Consider the following 18,200-nt stretch of genomic DNA (forward strand, 5'->3'; position numbering starts at 1 on the left):
TATCCCAATATCCATACCGATATCCCAATATCCCGATATCCCAATATCCATACCGATATCCCAATATCCATACCGATATCCCAATATCCCGATATCCCAATATCCATACCGATATCCCAATATCCCGATATCCCAATATCCCATATCCCGATATCCCAATATCCATACCGATATCCCAATATCCCGATATCCCAATATCCATACCGATATCCCAATATCCCGATATCCCAATATCCATACCGATATCCCAATATCCCGATATCCCAATATCCCGATATCCAATATCCATACGATATCCCAATATCCCGATATCCCAATATCCATACCGATATCCCAATATCCATACCGATATCCCAATATCCCGATATCCCAATATCCATACCGATATCCCAATATCCCGATATCCCAATATCCATACCGATATCCCAATATCCCGATATCCCAATATCCATACCGATATCCCAATATCCCGATATCCCAATATCCATACCGATATCCCAATATCCCGATATCCCAATATCCATACCGATATCCCAATATCCCGATATCCCAATATCCATACCGATATCCCAATATCCCGATATCCCAATATCCATACCGATATCCCAATATCCCGATATCCCAATATCCCGATATCCCAATATCCATACCGATATCCCAATATCCCGATATCCCAATATCCATACCGATATCCCAATATCCCGATATCCCAATATCCATACCGATATCCCAATATCCCGATATCCCAATATCCGATATCCCGATATCCCAATATCCATACCGATATCCCAATATCCATACCGATATCCCAATATCCCGATATCCCAATATCCATACGATATCCCAATATCCGATATCCCAATATCCATACCGATATCCCAATATCCCGATATCCCAATATCCCGATATCCCGATATCCCAATATCCATACGATATCCCAATATCCGATATCCCAATATCCCAATATCCCGATATCCCAATATCCATACCGATATCCCAATATCCCGATATCCCAATATCCATACCGATATCCCAATATCCCGATATCCCAATATCCATACCGATATCCCAATATCCCGATATCCCAATATCCATACCGATATCCCAATATCCCGATATCCCAATATCCATACCGATATCCCAATATCCGATATCCCAATATCCATACCGATATCCCAATATCCCGATATCCCAATATCCATACCGAATCCCAATATCCGATATCCCAATATCCATACCGATATCCCAATATCCCGATATCCCAATATCCATACCGATATCCCAATATCCCGATATCCCGGTAGCGGGATATCGGGATATCGGTAGGGATATTGGGATATCGGGATATTGGGATATCGGTAGGGATATTCGGATATCGGTAGGGATATTGGGATATCGGTAGGGATATTGGGGATATTGGGATATCGGGATATCGGTAGGGATATTGGGATATCGGGATATTGGGATTAGACATGCACCGAGTACCGAAAAAGTCGACTCGGCCGAGCACCGAGTACTCGGCTATATTTTTGCCGAGTACTCGTTTCTGCTCGTTTGCCGAGCACCGAGCAAAGCTCGGCAATCGAGTACCGAGCAAGGCTCGGCCACCGAGTAAATTGTCAAAAAGATCATCAAAAAAATCATTGTTTACATAATATTTAATTACCAGTGCCTTTATTTTGAGAACTGGTGGACAGAATGACGTGAAACTACTGATTCTTCCGCCTGTTCCAACATTTCGATTAAAGTTGATTACCGAATAGAATTAACAAATTTCATGGGTGTATTTTCAAGTAAGTTTGATTTTGATTGCATAAATCACATGATAATTTGAACTGCACGGTGTATGTAAGTACCGGGTAAAGTGGTACTGGATACATATAAAAATTTAAGAAATACTCGGCCGAGTCCGAGTAGTGAGAGCACGGCCAAAATCTGCCGAGTACTCTGTGCATGTCTAATTGGGATATCGGGATATTGGGATATCGGTAGGGATATTGGGATATTGGGATATTGGGATATTGGGATATCGGTAGGGATATTGGGATATCGGGATATTGGGATATCGGGATATTGGGATATCGGGATATTGGGATATCGGTAGGGATATTGGGATATCGGGATATTGGGGTATCGGGATATTGGGATATCGGTAGGGATATTCGGATGTCGTGATATCGGTTGGGATATCGCTGTATTAGGATATCGGAATATCAGCCGGGATATTGGGATATCGGCAGGGATACTGGGATATCGGTAGGGATATTGGGATATCGGGATATTGGGATATCGGTAGGGATATTCGGATATCGTGATATCGGTTGGGATATCGCTGTATTAGGATATCGGAATATCAGCCGGGATATTGGGATATCGGCAGGGATACTGGGATATCGGTAGGGATATTGGGATATCGGGATATTGGGATATCGGTAGGGATATTCGGATATCGTGATATCGGTTGGGATATCGCTGTATTAGGATATCGGAATATCAGCCGGGATATTGGGATATCGGCAGGGATACTGGGATATCGGTAGGGATATTGGGATATCGGGATATTGGGATATCGGTAGGGATATTGGGATATGCGGGATATTGAGATATGGCGGTGGTGGTTAACTGGATTTGGTAAGCCCCCATACCTCGATATCCCAATATCTTGATATCTCGACCAATATCCCAGTATCATATCAAGGGTATCAAGATACCGAGATATTGGGATATGGGGGTGGTTGTTATCTGGGCATTGTGGTTAACTAGGTTGGGTAAGCCTCCCAACTCGATATCCCGTCCCATGTCCCGGTATTCGAATATATTATCCGATCTTAAAATACTGGGGTACTTCCGTGGTTCAACTCTTTTAGGATCTAAGGATACTGGGATATTGGAATTAGGACTCCTAGATATTCGGGTTGTATATTGAAGGATCGTATCACGAGTCATGCAAGGCTTCAGCCCAGCCCAATCGCTAATATTGAGTAAACTCTGTTTCAATTCTGGTAATTGCAGCGGGAAAGCCACATGCCCAGTTACTTAACATGGGCACGTGACTTTCCCGCTGCAATCACCAGAATTGAATAGTTTAGTAAGGAATAACTGATCGCAGATTTAAATTGAATTTCATCCCGCCCAATGTAATCAAGTGGGCACGTGATTTTCGCGCGAAAATATGCTGCGATCATTTATTCCATAATAACCAAAAGCTAGGTAGTGAGTAGTACACGACCGCAGACGAGGGGAATCTTGATTTTTTTCACTTTAACGTTCGTCTCAAATTCCTTTCACTTCCACAGGCGACAAAGAGTTGCAGTTAATATTTTCAAAAATTTAATTGGTGGAATTTTGAAAATTAAATATACTGTTGCCCGGCGGGAGACGGGCTTATACGCTAGTTAACAATAAGCAAGTAGCTTGTGCAATTTTGGGAAACCATTTTTCAACCAAATTTTGAGAAATTTTGCGCTAAAAATTAACGTGTGTATGCCTCTAGTAAAATTAAAACCATACCTCCTCCGTGGAAAACCACATATTATACAATTCCAGCTCGATTAAGGAATCCTTCACTTGTCCCAACATGACGCTGATCCAAAAAGTGCGCTGTGCATTCAAATTTCAGCACTTTGAGACTTTTACACCCCTCCAAATTCAGATAGAAGGCCACCGAGACGTCCAGCGTGGTTTATTTTGCTGAACCAACTAATTTATTTCATGACAGGAATACATAACATGCGATTTGCAGAATCGTTACATACATATGAATCTTTGGAGGAAGAGGAAACAAGTATTTCAGAAATTTTTATTAAATATTACCAAATTTCACATGTACTACAAAGTGAATTGAGACTAAATATGCATTCAAGAAATTGAAATCTACTGTAGACGTTCATTGACTCGGCACCGTTTATAAATTATGTCACGCGAGAAAGGGGAGATAGATGGAGGTTCTGATATTGTTCCTATGTGACACATGTTAAGGGAGGATCCACGATATTCGCGATTTTTGCATAACATACATAGTTTATGAATGTTCCCATACCAAGTCAAAATCCAATTAAAGCATTATACAAATCACAACTATTTTCTCTCTTCGTCTTCAAATTCGTTAGCCACACCTCCCGTAAAATCAATGGGTGCACCACTAGCTTCAAAGACGGCTCGCATTCGTTCCATAATTTCTGGCACCTACATTATTGGAAAGCTTTATAAATTGGATGGATTTGTGCATGAAAAGTACATATTTTACTGTGCGGCTTACCACACCCCCAAAGATTTCTACTTTCTTAAATCCTTTACTGAACATGATGAGATCTTGAATGTGGACAGAAAATTGGTCCTCCTTGATGTAGACGGCCCAGAACTGGGCACTTTTGGCTCCTGAAAAAATTACGACTTTTCATTAATATAATTAATATCCGTATTGTTTAACTAATCGTAAAAGTAGTTAAAATTTTAACTACATTTCTAACTACATCCTAAAATCTAGCTACTAACTACTTTACAACTTTTGGTTTCCAACTTCTTTTTAACTACTTTCATTTAACTACCTTTTACTGTGCACTGTTAGAAATCGGGTATACCCGATGAACCTGTCTGTAGTTACGGCGTAACCTGTTACGCAGGTATTGATTTCTCTGTATTAAAGTTGTTACCCCTTGGTATTAAAATTATACCGGTCATGCAATTAATTAATTACTTTAATTTAATCATAATCTTAATTTAGTATTATGATCAAATAAGTAAACCCTCCAAACGATATATAAATAAGTATGTAGCGTCAAAGCGATCCCTTTAACATTTTTTCTTAACATGACCTCGTCCTCACGGTAATACGGTTAAAAGTATTAAGTTCGTGGTGAAATTTCCTTTAAAATGGAACCCAATATGAAAATTAAGGTTGTATTAAATTTTGGACCACCCCCTCGCTATGGGGTGTAATTCACCCCATTTTCTAATTACAAATTAGAAATACAATATCGAAAACGTCTACATAGGTGGAGTCGTTCTAGAGATATTCTTCTTACGGATGGACAGACGGACGGACAAAACGATCACACATGTACTTAATAATTTTGTATTGGTTGATTTTAACTTAAAAAATCTACCTTTCAAACCGGACATGGCCTTAAGTACGTCCATCAGCTCGGAGGTTTTGCTCACCCCATCCACGTGAACGCTGACCCGTTCCAAATCCCACGTTTTGAAAGGTTCTGTAATCTCGCTGAGGGTGGGAATGCCATCAAAATCTATGTCCGTCAAGACCAAATTGAATTCCTTAACGGCAGGAAATAAATCAACAATTTCCTCCTCGAATTCCTCATCTTCAAAGTCTTCAAATAAGTTCATGGTCAACGTGAGAGATTGAACTCCCCTGTGTCTCCTCCATAAATCTAAGAAGGACGAAATAGACGAATCTTCATGTATGTCTTGGACATGGAGGGTTTTTAATTGGGGAAAATGGTCTTCATCAAAAAAATCAAGGATTTCGTTCCCATCTGTGGCATGGATCGAGAGCGTGGTAAGTTTCGACATGATGGGACCTCCGGTAACAGGTTCCATCTGTGGAATATTTAAAAAAAAACGTTTAGTACGGGTAGCGGGTCCTCTTGGAAATCAAGAATCAGGGTTTCGATTAGTAAAAACCAAATTGACCACGGCAGTGGGAAAAAGGCACTTTTCCCACCCATCTAAAGGTTGGTGGAAACTGGGAAAAATGGAAGAAATGGAAAAAAACTCTGTTTTGGGGAAATTAGAAACAACCTCTTTAAAACTTAAGATTTTCAAAATTTGATTTCATATTCGTATTCTCCATCAAATTCTGAGAAAAGAAGTTAGTAATTCGATTAAATTCAAACAATCTCCAAAATTAAGATATGAAAAAATTGGAAAGACAATTAAAATTGGTCAAAAGTGCAAATGTGAAAATTTTAAACGTGATTTTAAATTTTAAACGTGAAAATTTTATCAAAATTTTCAGAAATTCGTGGAGACGACGAATATGAAGTTCAATTCCAAAAATATTGATAATTTAAGAAGTTAGCCTTCCCCATACCTAAATAAACCGTAGTAAAGTTAGAAGTAGCTCACCCTGTCATATTGACTTGGTTATAACTTACGCACCAAAGGTGCGGAGTAACCCGCAAGCCATACTTACAATACAATTCTGCACCAATGGTGCAGAATAAGCGAGTAAGATATGCATATGTAATGATTTGCTATAACTTTACCAAAGGTGCCGAATAATCGCGCAAAATATAAAAGTATAAAAGTTATACAATTTTGCACCATTGATGCAGGATAATCGAACAAATAGATATAGTATTGTCATATAATTTTGCACCAATGGTACAGGATAACCAGAAAGAGCAGGCATATAAAAATGATATAATTTTGCACCAATGCTACAGGATAACCAGAAAGAGCAGGCATATAAAAATGATATAATTTTGCACCAAGGGTGCAGAATAAGGAGCCAAAATAAATATCTAATTTTGAAATAATTTTGGTTTTTCCCCCGGGGCTTTAACTCGTGGTGTTAAATTTTTGACACCACCTTTCATCCAGTTATTCTAAACTTTTGGTGCATGTTGCATCGATTCTCCCAATTATTTAGCATCATTTTTGATAACCGGTTGTTTGATACTAACGGTGCTACTTATTCCAATGTTGGAGTACTTTCTCGATCAACTTTCCCAATTGATTCGCACCATTTCCGTTCGGATTGTTTGATGCCAATGGTGGGACTAAGTTATCCAATAATGGACATGGGGATTATTAATTAGCATCAATTGATGCAAAAAACTCGTGAACACACAGACGGACAGACAGGCAGACAAGAGGAATTCAATAGCTCCCGGGCTACGCAGGGTGAGCTAATAAATACACATATTTTCCCATTTTAGACGGAAAAACCGTTCTCCTCCCGGTGTTTTCCACTTTTTCTCACCTGCCGTGGTAAGAATAGTTTTGGACGGGAAAGAGCGTTGTTTACGCTAAAAATTAATGGGAGTATGCCTCTAGAAAAATTAAAACCTTACCTCCTCCGTGGAAGACGATATATGCAAATCCAGCTCGATTAAGGAATCCTTCACTTGTTCCAGCATGTCCGTCAGCTTGGTCAAATTGAGGTTACCAGGGTAATGCACAAAGTGCGCCATGCATTCAAGTTTCAGCACTTTGAGACTCTTACACCCCTCCAAATTCGGATAGAGGGACGCCGAGATGGCCAGCGTGGTCAGGTTGGGGGCAGCATCGAGCCAAATTTGGACAAGGGGTTGAAATTCATCGCAACTGGTGGTTCTGGGATATAGAAAGCTTGGAAGAAATCTTAACCCGAGCGAGGTAAGGTTAACTTGCGGCGGGAGTTTTTGATACGTCTCAGGGGGAATTATAGAGTCGTCAGTATCCCGTTCCCAGGCGCTAAGGATGTCAATCCGTTGAACTCTAGTGGATCCCAACGTCCTCATTCTTTCGAGGAAAGGGGGGATAAATTCCTTCTGGGCGGGGACAAATCTTATCTCTCGGGTTGACTCGGATACTTTCGTGACCGCTTTTGTAATGACTTCGGTCTTCTCCTCGTCAGACTGGATGGATTGATCGAAACTGTCGGAGATGAGGAGGTGTCGCATCAGTTTGTCGGAGACGGGGGGCACCTCGTCAAACTTGGAGGGAAAAAGCTTGTTCGCGTGGAGAAAGGCACGTTTTGCTAGGAAATTGACGCCAACGTCGTTCCAGTCGTGGCAGACGAGACGACACGTTTTCAGATCGGGGAGGTCGAGTTTTGCGAAAATGACGTCGAGAATCTGGTGGAAAGGAAAAATTGTTGGGTGAGCCAAACGATTATTTACATATTCGTAATTTGAATAAATTAATTTTTGTGAGAGGTTAATCTTTTACGAACGAAATACACACATTTATTTGTGTAGTAGTAGTTTAAGTACTTCCCGCATGAAGTGGATGAAATATGCATATTTTTTGCATACTTAAATTTATAAATTGGGATGATACCAAAATTTCTTAAAAATAAGAGCATTTCTTTGGAAAACTTGATAAATGGTTTTGATTTTTTAAAAATATTTTTCTGTTTAAAGTTTAGAATTTCCCTGGATACATAAATACTGTATATCCAGTCAAAGTTGTTTCAAATCAAAGACTAAAAAATGAGAACTGGCTGAAATAAATATTCGTTTTTTTTCAAGAAATCGTGATAATTTTAATGGATTGTTAGCAGGTGTAATTATAAAATTATTACCCAAGACGAGGAAAAGTTTAATTAAAAAATCTATCATACGAGAGAAATTTACTGACCAAGGGATTCCTGAAAATTTTCGACATGGCGTCGTCAGCGAGGGAGGTATATGTTTTTTCCGAGTCTGCAATTAAACGGAGTGAATTTAGAAAATTAAACTCTCTAGAAAAAAGGAAAATCTTAGTTTTTACGAAAAAAATTAAGACTTACTAAAATTTGGAAAGCTGCCCTCTTCTCCCGAATAGGTTCCCCGAACCTTCCTGTTGTTCACTTCATTTGTGTCACTAAAACCCTGCATGTTGCCGAAAATTCTGAGTGCTCACTAAAAATTTGCAATATAGATCAATACAAAATATGAAATTATATAGCACTTGATTCTTAAGAAAAATGCATATTTATTTATGTACATGATGGAACGGTAAAAACTTGAAACATTAATTTTTAAGTAGCCAGTTACATATTTACCTGAAGTAAAATTGTACCACTTGCAAAGATGACTGCGTACTTTTAATTTGTGTCGATTTTATTCTGTAATGTAAAATTTAAAATGCACATTAAATATTTCTTGTATTTTGTAAATATATGTATGTACACACACAAACCTAAATTTGTAGTTATTTAATTAATCGTGGTACAAATGCGAAGTAGTGAAGAAAATTAGTAACTTTTTTCAGTTCTTTTAGGGATACATGAAAAAACACGTCTTTACACGAGGAGGGTTAAGCAATGACAGAAAAATGTGCATACAACTTTACGCAAGGAAGTCTGTACTGGACAAGTCAGCCTCCCTTTCTAATGGGGCATGCAAGCGGTGTGTTAATTATGTATGCCTCAGTTTTTCTTCTCGTTCACACCTTTCTTTTCTACACCAATTAATTGTGTATTCCTATTATATTCTTTACCCTAGAAAATTACGGTTATCAGGTGAGACTACCTGTAAAGAAGGATAACGTGTGCTTTGCACGCTGTGTCACATTTTACTTATTTTTATGCCGGAATTTGGTCAGGTCTAAAAATGTGAATAGAATTCTGACTATCGATCAAGAAAAGGTTCACATATTATGTCTTAGTGACTTTCAAAAGTTGTAACAAGTTCGTATAATTTATATATAGATATTTACAGATACGTACATACATCGATCGGCATTACTTGTGATACGCACCTAATTTGCATATTTTGACACATTCGCGAGAGAGACAGAGTTTAATCAACATGGAAATCTCGTATAGCAGAAAATGGGCATGGCGAAAGTTATGAAAATGTGGCGAAACGCACAAATAGCTAATTTAATTCCACTGGCCGGTCACCTAATTTGCATATATATTTTGACGCTTTTTCGGGAGACAGTTTCGTCAACATCGAAATTGAAATGTGGGTATATGCAGTGAGATTTATGCAAATGAGGTGATATGCATATTAAGAGGATAGAATGTACATATTTTAATTGCTCAATTAAAAATATTGAAGGGTGAAACTCGTTTATGGTTTTACTATTAATACGTCTTTCGGTCTGCCCGTTCGTTAATATGATGATTAATATGTTGATTAATATGATTAATAATCCTCATGATTAATATGTCGTGAACGTGAACGGGTAAGAATTTCGCGTTCCGATTTTCACGAGTGTTTCTAACTTGAACGGATGAATTGCATAATTTTGTTTAATTCGCTATTCATAGGTTTCCTGCAAATTACTTATTAGCTTCTCCGTGATTGCGGCAAGGGAAGATTCATAAATTATGTCACGCTGGCTCACATGGCCGGGGTAGGGCAAAATTCTAGCCAGCGTGACATAGAACCCGAAGCCATGAAGTAAATACGCAAAATAATTTTATTTGGCTTACCGCAGTCCCCGAAATTTCTACGCTTTTAAATCTTCTACTGTGCACGATGAGGTCTTGAATGTGGGGAAAAAATGTATCCTTCGTAACATCCATGTATTGGAAGATAACACCTTTAACTCCTGTAAATATTATTACAACGGTTCATGCATTAATGTTGAGGATATTGACTACTTCTCCGTATTCCAAAATATTTTAAAAAATAAATATCAAGGGGTCAAGTTTCTTGAAAATCGTGTACGATTCGACATATTTTTTTACCCATAGAGCTTAGGAACAACGAGTATATTTGGAGGTTACTACTGCATTATGCATTATACTCGAGTTCCAGAGAACCGCTGGCTTATGATAGAAGAATATTTATAATGTATACGATGAAATACTCTCATTACCATTAACTCAATTCATAATAACTACATCCATACATACAGTATGCAACAAACTTATAGCAAAGATTTTTTTTTCTTAAGTTCAATTTTCTCATGGACAGGTACATATGTAGATATTTCGAAATTATTTTTGCACCATTTACTTACAATATTATTACTACGTACATATGTATATTGTGGAAAATTTTCAAAGAAATTGAGATAAAATTGTTACAACTAGAAATATTTGACGGGTTGGTTATTTAATGTCAAAATATTATCAACTTTAACAATTTTATCTAAATTCATTTGCCACCATGTATTTATTTAGTTCAATATATTGTGAGTAAATGGTATAAAAATAATTTCGAAATATCTACTTGTTCTTTAGTATTTGAACTTGAGACAAAAATCGTGCATGCCTCTACTATTAACAGATACTTACACTCTTAGAAATGGGGTTACGACTATAACCGAAAAGTAAACGTATGAGACTCTACCGCCGTGGTTATAAGTTTGTCATCGAGTGGTTACAATTGTCACCGACTAATTATGAAGTTTCACCGACTTGCTATTAAATTGTCACAAGAGCAAATAAATTTATAACCAGTTGGTGACAAATTCATAACCAGGGCGGTAGAGTCCCATACGTTTACTTTTCGGTTATAATCGTAACCCCATTTCTAAGAGTGTACATTTGGATGAACTTATTATGACTTGAATCTTACCTTTCAAAATCCTTCACCTGTCCCAGCATCTTGGTCACCTTGGTCACATCGAAGTTAGGAAAATTCTCGTAGCTCGTTACAAACTCAAATTTCAGAACTTTGAGACTTTTACACCCCTCCAAATCTGGATATAGGGACGCCACGACGTCCAGCGTGGTCAAATTGGGGGCAGCATCGAGCCAGATTTGGACAAGGGGTTGAAATTCGTGACATCCGGTATTTTGATCATGTCTAAACTCTGAATGAATTTGGAACCTGAGTGATTTCAAGTTGGGTTGCGGCGGAAGTTTTTGACACGCCTGGACCGGAAGTGTATACTCCGTATTCCGTTGCCAGTGGCTGGTGAGGTCAATCTGTTGGATTTTTGTGGACCCAAACGACCTTATTTTGTCGAGGAAACGACCGACAAATTCCTTTCTGGAGGCGCAAAATTTAATTTCGCGAGTTAATTAAGTCACTTGAGAGAGCTTTTGCAATAATGTCAGTGTTTTCCTTGTTGGACCGAATATAGAATAGGCCAGAGATGAGGAGGCGTCGCATCAGTTGGTCGTTGGCGGGGGACGCCTCACCTAATTTGGGGGCATCGTGAGGAAATAGCTTGTTGACGTGGAGATAGGCCCGTCTTCCTAATACGGTGGAGGCCACGTCGTTCCAGTCATGGCAAACGAGACGAGACTTCTTCAGATCGGGGAGGGTGAGCTTAGAGAAGATGGCGTCGAGAATCTGGCGGAAAATGAGGACTTAATCAATTAAGATTGTGGGACATTTAGAAATTTGATAAACTGAGAGCAACTATCTATGTAAATATTAAATATTAATAAAATCTGTAAATATTAAATATTATATGTATAACTCACCAACGGATTTTGAACAACTTTCGAGATGGAGACAGATACTTTTTTCGAGTCTGAAATTAAACAGAGTCAATGGAAAATTGATTTATCTCATGAATAATAAGAAAGCCTTTAATTTTTAAGAGAAAAATGTAGATTTACCAAAATTTGGAGCTCGTCGCGAAGAAGTTGGCTGCAATTTCATGTTGTGTGAATTCTTGTCACGAAAATTATTCTGCATGTTGTCGCGATTGTTAGTACGTCGTCCGTACCTAGAATTAAAACAGTATCAAATTAGCACGTCATTCTTCATAAAAATACGTAAATCAAACGATAAATACTTAAAAGCTTGCTAAATTAGGTAAATATTTATTTATTTACCTGAGCAATACTTGCTAAACTTTTGAACTTGTTGATAATGACTGGGTGCTTTCAATTTTTGCTGATTCTAAGATATAAAATACGAATTAAATATGTATTTGCATTACTACATATGATAATTACCTTACGTAGTAATTAGAATGCGATTAAACCACTACTATCATAACTTCCCAGTTTTCTAAAACTTTGGAAATACAGAAACGTTGGACTTCACATGACGAGAGTTAGGCAAGGACAGAAATATTTATGCAAAAAGAGACTTGCACAAGCCGGCGTCCTTTTCGAAAGGGTACATTCAAGAATTGTGTGCTTTTTGCCTCGGTTTTACTGCTTGTACGAATCTTTATTCTCATCTGAGGCTTAATTACTAAATATTCATATTATCCATTAAAATTACGATTAGGTTAAAGTAACGGTATCTTTCCCATTGTTAAAAAGTTATGACGTTTGCTTTGCACGTTCCTTCACAATCAGTGTTTCGCTTTTGCCGGCTAAAATCGTTTTTTGTTGGCCAGTGGTCAAAAGTGGTCAAAAGTGGCCGAAAGTGGCCAAAATGGTAGAAAGTGGCCAAAAGTGGTCAAAAGTATTTTATTGGCTCATGACTTGCGCGGTGGGTTTAAACAGGCTCTCGGCCGTTATTATTAATTCTTTGCCCAAAGAATAATCGTAGTTCTGACAAAGTAATTGAAATAGTCTTATAATTACGAATCTAATTAATTCAACGTGCACAAATATAGTAAGTAATGTCATTTGCTCATGTCATTTAATCATTTGCTCGATACTTGAATATTTTAATGGCTCATTTGTCAATTATTAATTGTTCCTGTGTCAATTATCAATTTTTCCTGTTTGAATTATTAATAATGCAATGTGTTATTTATTACTTATTTCTAGAGCTAATGAGCAATTTTTAAATTTTAGATCCAATCATACAGCGATGCCAGTAATAAATAATCGTCAACTTGTTCTGCTAGATCCTGATGAAATCATCAATGTCCTTAGTAAAATCATTAACTTATCATTCCTCAAGACAAATATAGCAAATTATACAACTAAATTTGATTGTTTAGATGTCGAGGAAGAATTAGGAGACGGGGACTCATGTTCAAGCCCCCGAGTAGATGACGTAGGACGAGGAGAAAATTCTGCTGAATTTAACGTTCAAATAGAAAACAAACGGTAGGAGTATGCAGATTCAAATATGTCTGATGATGACATAATTCAACGATATGGAACGCCAGAATTCATAGATGATGATGACATGGATTTGGACTCGCAATTATCGCTAAACTCGGAGGAAGAACTAGATCATAATAGGACAGATTTACAATCACATGACAATGGAATCAGTGCAGTCGCTGTTGGTAATTGACACTGGAACACTTTCATGACACAGGAACAATACCTTTTTTATCTTATTGCAGTCAGCAGTGACAATTCATCTCGTACGAAAGTTGGTAAATTGCTTGGGCGAGCGGGAGATCTTATTTGGAGTAATTTTGATACAAAATACAATGGCCATAAAGTTATCTCCAATAAATGCAAGATATGTAAAGTTGCTGTGAGTGCAAGAGCAAGGAGAATGAAAAGTCATGTGATGACCTGCAAAAATTCGATTGTTGCCAGTCGCTCAAGTTCCTGTCCAGCCGTTCCCGTGTCAGCAGCAAATACTGTTCCTGTGTCAGCTGTCGGTTCCATATCAGTCATTGAAAAACAACTCCAGGAAGAATTTCTACACCAGAAAATTAGCGGTCTGGATGGAACTAATAAAATTCAAACTGGGATTAAGAATTTTGTCAAGATTATCGGAGGAAAGGCCAAAGATGAGCTGGACAAGGCACTAGGGAAATTCTTGTTCTCTGGAAATATTTCATTTAACATTTTGGAAAACAAAGAATTTAAAAATTTTGTCAATCTGCTAAATCCTGCATACACGGTTCCTAGTCATGACAGAATAGGTAGCACCGTATTGGATGCTGTTTACAAAGAGGTCTGGGAAATTATGGAGAAAGAACTCGAAAAGTACAAGTGGAGTGCTGCTGCAGGATGGCTGGTCGTCTAATCAAAATGAAGCTGTTATTGCTCATTGTTTGAAATCTGGAGGAAACATTCATCTACTCTCGACAAGTAGTCCTTCAAATGAGAAAGCAGGAGCTGAATATTGCTACCAACAGATTCAGAAAGCAATCGAAGACGCTAAAACTCAATTCAATTGCAACGTGGTAGGGGTCGTTACGGATAACTGCAGCACAATGTCGGCGCTACACAAATTAATCAGACAAAACTATCCCGAAATCGAGACGATTGGATGCAATGCGCATTTATTTAATTTATTAGGCAACCACTTTACGCCAAGTGACCTAAAGGCGCAAATCAATGCTGTCCAGTCTTTCATGAAAAGCCATCATTTTACAATGGCGTCATTGAAGAATCGTAAAGCTAATATGCCAGTCTTACCAGGATGCACACGTTGGAATTCCCAGATTGATAGTTTTATCAATTACAAAAATAATCACGCAGACTACCTAAATGTTGCCCGAGAAATAAAGAAAAACTCTTTGGATAAGAAGACAGGAGAGAAATTAGATAAAGTACTAAATATCTTAAAGGATACCTATGTTTACGACTGCGTGGAATCGTCCGTGAAAATTTTGGAACCAATTTGTAGAGCCTTGGATGGGGTAAGGCAAATAAACTTACACAGGAACACTAACAGACTGACACAGGAAAAGTATATTTAACTCAGTTATTACGATTGTTTTCAGTGCCAGCAAAATTCGGCCACTATTGCGGATGCAGTTCATTATTGGATCAAACTTGATAACGAACTTCCTGATGTCATTTCTGACGATCTTTACTACCAGAAGCAGAGAAAGTTAGGCATGCTGCCGGTTTCAATTGCAGCATATCTGTTACATCCAAAGTACAAAGGTATCCGAAAGTATTTCTTCTGCTGTTCTTGTGTCAGTTGTATAATTGTTCCTGTGTCAGTTGTATCGATGTGCTTGTTTCAATTATGTAATTCGTATCTATATCTCAAGCATTTTATTTTTATAATTTGTAATATGTAGGTGCAGAATTAAGGGATTCTGATAAAAATCTTGGAATAAATTGGATCTCATCGAAAAACAATTTTTACATTTGCATCAGTGGAGAACTAAAGAAAAGGAAACCGGATTACTTTTTTGACTCATACTTGGACCCGGAAGTACAGGCTTCGATGACTCCATTGGATTGGTGGAAGCAGTCCGCGACATCAGCAGTTCCAGTTGATTTACTTAAAATAATTGAAACTTTATTTACACTCCCGGCTGGTTCAAGCGGAATTGAAAGATGCTTTTCTACACTGGGAAACATCATGACAAAACATCGGAACAGGCTAAGCGTGGAGAAGGCGACTAAGTTATGTTGTATTAATGGTTTCTATAAACTAATGCATGAACAAGAAAATAAGAAAAATAACTCCGAACGGCTCAGGGGAAAGAGGAAATTTGATTCTGGACAGGTTTCGATTTGATATTGTTTATTTGTCAAGTTTTATGCTGCTCCTGTGTCACCTAAGGTGTTCCCGTGTCAGATCAATGGGTTTGTTACGATTTTATGAACAATTTATTTACCGAATCATAATAAACTTGTAATGAAACAACAAACAATACTTTTTAGAACATTCAATATTTATTTTTCTTAGATTTTGGGAGTTTTTTAATGTCATCAAATTTGTTAATTGGAAAGTTGTCGGACCTGTTTATCATACATTCCTCTTTAGCCAGGTTTTGATAAATTCTAAATAATTTCATCGTATAGATGGCATCCTTCTCGCCACTGTGCACTCCGTCTTGAATATCGGTGTGAAAGTAGTGGAGAACTAATCTGCGTAAGCTAATTGGTTGCATGACGGGGTATCCGTGATTATCTTCTCCATTTTTTTGAAGAAACTTGTGTTGAATATCAAAGGTGTCATAGTCTCCAGTTATTAACCCAAATGCTTTGAAGTCACCATGCCCGGCCTGTGTGATAATTAATGATCCTTCGAAATGAGACACTACTTGATCCCTTATTTCGTTGAAATTGTTCCCGTTTTCTAGGTCAAATTTTTTAAATCCAGTGATAGCAACATGAGCATAATCCGTCAAGAAACTCCCTGGAGCATGTTGAATTTTTTCCTGGTGGAGTGGAAAAGATATATATTAATCTAAAAGTCGCGAATAGAAAAAGCCAAATTCTATATGAATGAGTTACCGATAGTATAATTCCACCCTCGTAATCTACTAGAGCCACTGTTCCAGGCGAATTCTTTTGGTTTCCAATTGGTTGAATAAGTGTAACCATCTCTGTGTCAAAAGCAATAATGTTACTTTCTGCATACACTTCCCACCAAAACACTTTTCTCGGCGATGATAACAGTGAAGACGATGCGACAGGAACAATGGGAGCAGACGATGGTGACACAGGAACAGACGACGCTGACACAGGAACACACGATGATGACACAGATGATGACGCAAGGAGCTTCCGCCGTATTTTTTGACCAAGACGAGGAATGGGCCTGCTTCGCTTCTGTGCTGTGTTGACCAGTTTCTGAACGATCTTTAGCTCGCCTGGCGAACAGCAAGCTAAAATTTCACGTACGAAGTCCATTCGAGATTTTTCGTCCGTTCCCCTCATCCAGTTAAATGCCTCGTTTGGGTATGACATTTTTCCCAGTTTGACTAAAAAACTATAAAAAAAGAGAAGTAATTGTTAATCCTCACCCTTTATATCATGCAAAATTTTGGGGGCATAAATTTACCTTATCGATAAGTGTTTGATGGTGGAGGAAGGAATTGTTGTTGAAGTATTTAAATTGACTATTTATGTTGTGTCAGTAGTCCAAGCTGTTGGACCGACCACCGTGTTGTGAGTACACTTTGCGGCATGCATTTGTCGCAGAATGCCCCATTTTTTGCATTTTGACCACTTTTGGCCACTTTTGGCCACTTTTGACCATTTGCCACCTATTTTGATAAGTGGTCAAAAGCCACTTTTGGCCGCTTTTGACCGGCGGTCTGGCCAATCCGGTTATTGCCAAGCGAAACACTGTTCACAATGTGAAGTTCACATTTTACATATTGTTATGCCAGAATTTGGATTCAAGTATAAAGTTTCAAATAGAATTCTGAGTTAGGATCAGGAAAAGGTTCGTAAATAAGCACGTGGTCTCCCTAAGGGTATGCTATGAACAATGAGCAATGAAAAATTTTTCATCAGCGATTATTGGTATTCTCACCGCTGCATGTATGTAACACATAAATAGGTGCGTTGGTACCTTCAAAATACATGATTTGTAATGGGCTTGTTGTTACAAAGTTAACTGTATTATTATTAGATTTACATTGTGTTGCTACAAATTAGCAGAGATGAGCCGTGGCTTACGTCCGCAAATCCGAATACGAATAACTTCATGAATAAATTTTCCTGTGCGAAACTCCTCCGAAAAATACAAATTGAATGGTACGAAATTTTTAGTCTAAACTTGTTTCATTGATTGCATGTTCATATTGAATTTCAGCCAAGGTCCAATTTTAAGTAATGGCGAGGTGATTGTATCTCCAGAAATTCTGCGACAATCCATTGCGAAACAGAGTTTATGTATGAATAGTCCCTAAGGGTGAAGGGTTGGCTGTTTTCGTTCAGGAATTTGTCAAATTTTGCCTCGTTGCTATGGTTGAAAAATGTAGCCTTTCTCACATCACCCGTAATGATTATAATGATTATAATCATTCCTATACACAAAACACGGTAAGACGCGATATTTAATCAT

The 18,200-nt window shown here is 38.0% G+C and overlaps 2 protein-coding genes across 2 annotated transcripts; both read right to left on the minus strand.

Annotated features, from left to right (window-relative positions):
• Positions 1 to 3,785: 3,785 nt before the first annotated feature.
• LOC110855744 lies at positions 3,786 to 8,967 on the minus strand. Its single transcript, XM_022104149.2, has 8 exons — positions 8,851 to 8,967; positions 8,714 to 8,776; positions 8,459 to 8,570; positions 8,308 to 8,372; positions 7,038 to 7,802; positions 5,106 to 5,559; positions 4,259 to 4,377; positions 3,786 to 4,185 (listed from the first exon to the last, which is right to left on the minus strand). The coding sequence occupies exons 3-8, from the start codon at positions 8,544 to 8,546 to the stop codon at positions 4,078 to 4,080; spliced, it is 1,599 nt and encodes a 532-aa protein (XP_021959841.2). The 5' UTR covers positions 8,547 to 8,570; positions 8,714 to 8,776; positions 8,851 to 8,967; the 3' UTR covers positions 3,786 to 4,077.
• Positions 8,968 to 16,068: 7,101 nt separating this feature from the next.
• Positions 16,069 to 16,729, minus strand: LOC110855559 (RNA exonuclease 4). The gene is made up of 2 exons (XM_022103966.1): positions 16,640 to 16,729; positions 16,069 to 16,563 (listed from the first exon to the last, which is right to left on the minus strand). The coding sequence occupies exons 1-2, from the start codon at positions 16,727 to 16,729 to the stop codon at positions 16,069 to 16,071; spliced, it is 585 nt and encodes a 194-aa protein (XP_021959658.1).
• Between the last annotated feature and the right edge of the window lie 1,471 nt (positions 16,730 to 18,200).

This window comes from Folsomia candida, unplaced genomic scaffold (genome assembly GCF_002217175.1).
Source record: "Folsomia candida strain VU population unplaced genomic scaffold, ASM221717v1 Fcan01_Sc013, whole genome shotgun sequence".
Lineage (NCBI taxonomy): Eukaryota > Metazoa > Arthropoda > Collembola > Entomobryomorpha > Isotomidae > Folsomia > Folsomia candida.

Bases quoted from the DNA above. Each gene is read 5' to 3' on its own strand.
- LOC110855559 (XM_022103966.1), bottom strand. From the start codon at position 16,729: ATGGTTACACTTATTCAACCAATTGGAAACCAAAAGAATTCGCCTGGA. The intron at 16,564-16,639 runs GTAACTCATTCA...CCACTCCACCAG, and splicing joins AGGGTGGAATTATACTATCG to GAAAAAATTCAACATGCTCC.
- LOC110855744 (XM_022104149.2), bottom strand. From the start codon at position 8,546: ATGCAGGGTTTTAGTGACACAAATGAAGTGAACAACAGGAAGGTTCGG. The intron at 7,803-8,307 runs GTCAGTAAATTT...CCTTTCCACCAG, and splicing joins AAATTTTCAGGAATCCCTTG to ATTCTCGACGTCATTTTCGC. The intron at 4,186-4,258 runs GTAAGCCGCACA...CCAATAATGTAG, and splicing joins TAGAAATCTTTGGGGGTGTG to GTGCCAGAAATTATGGAACG.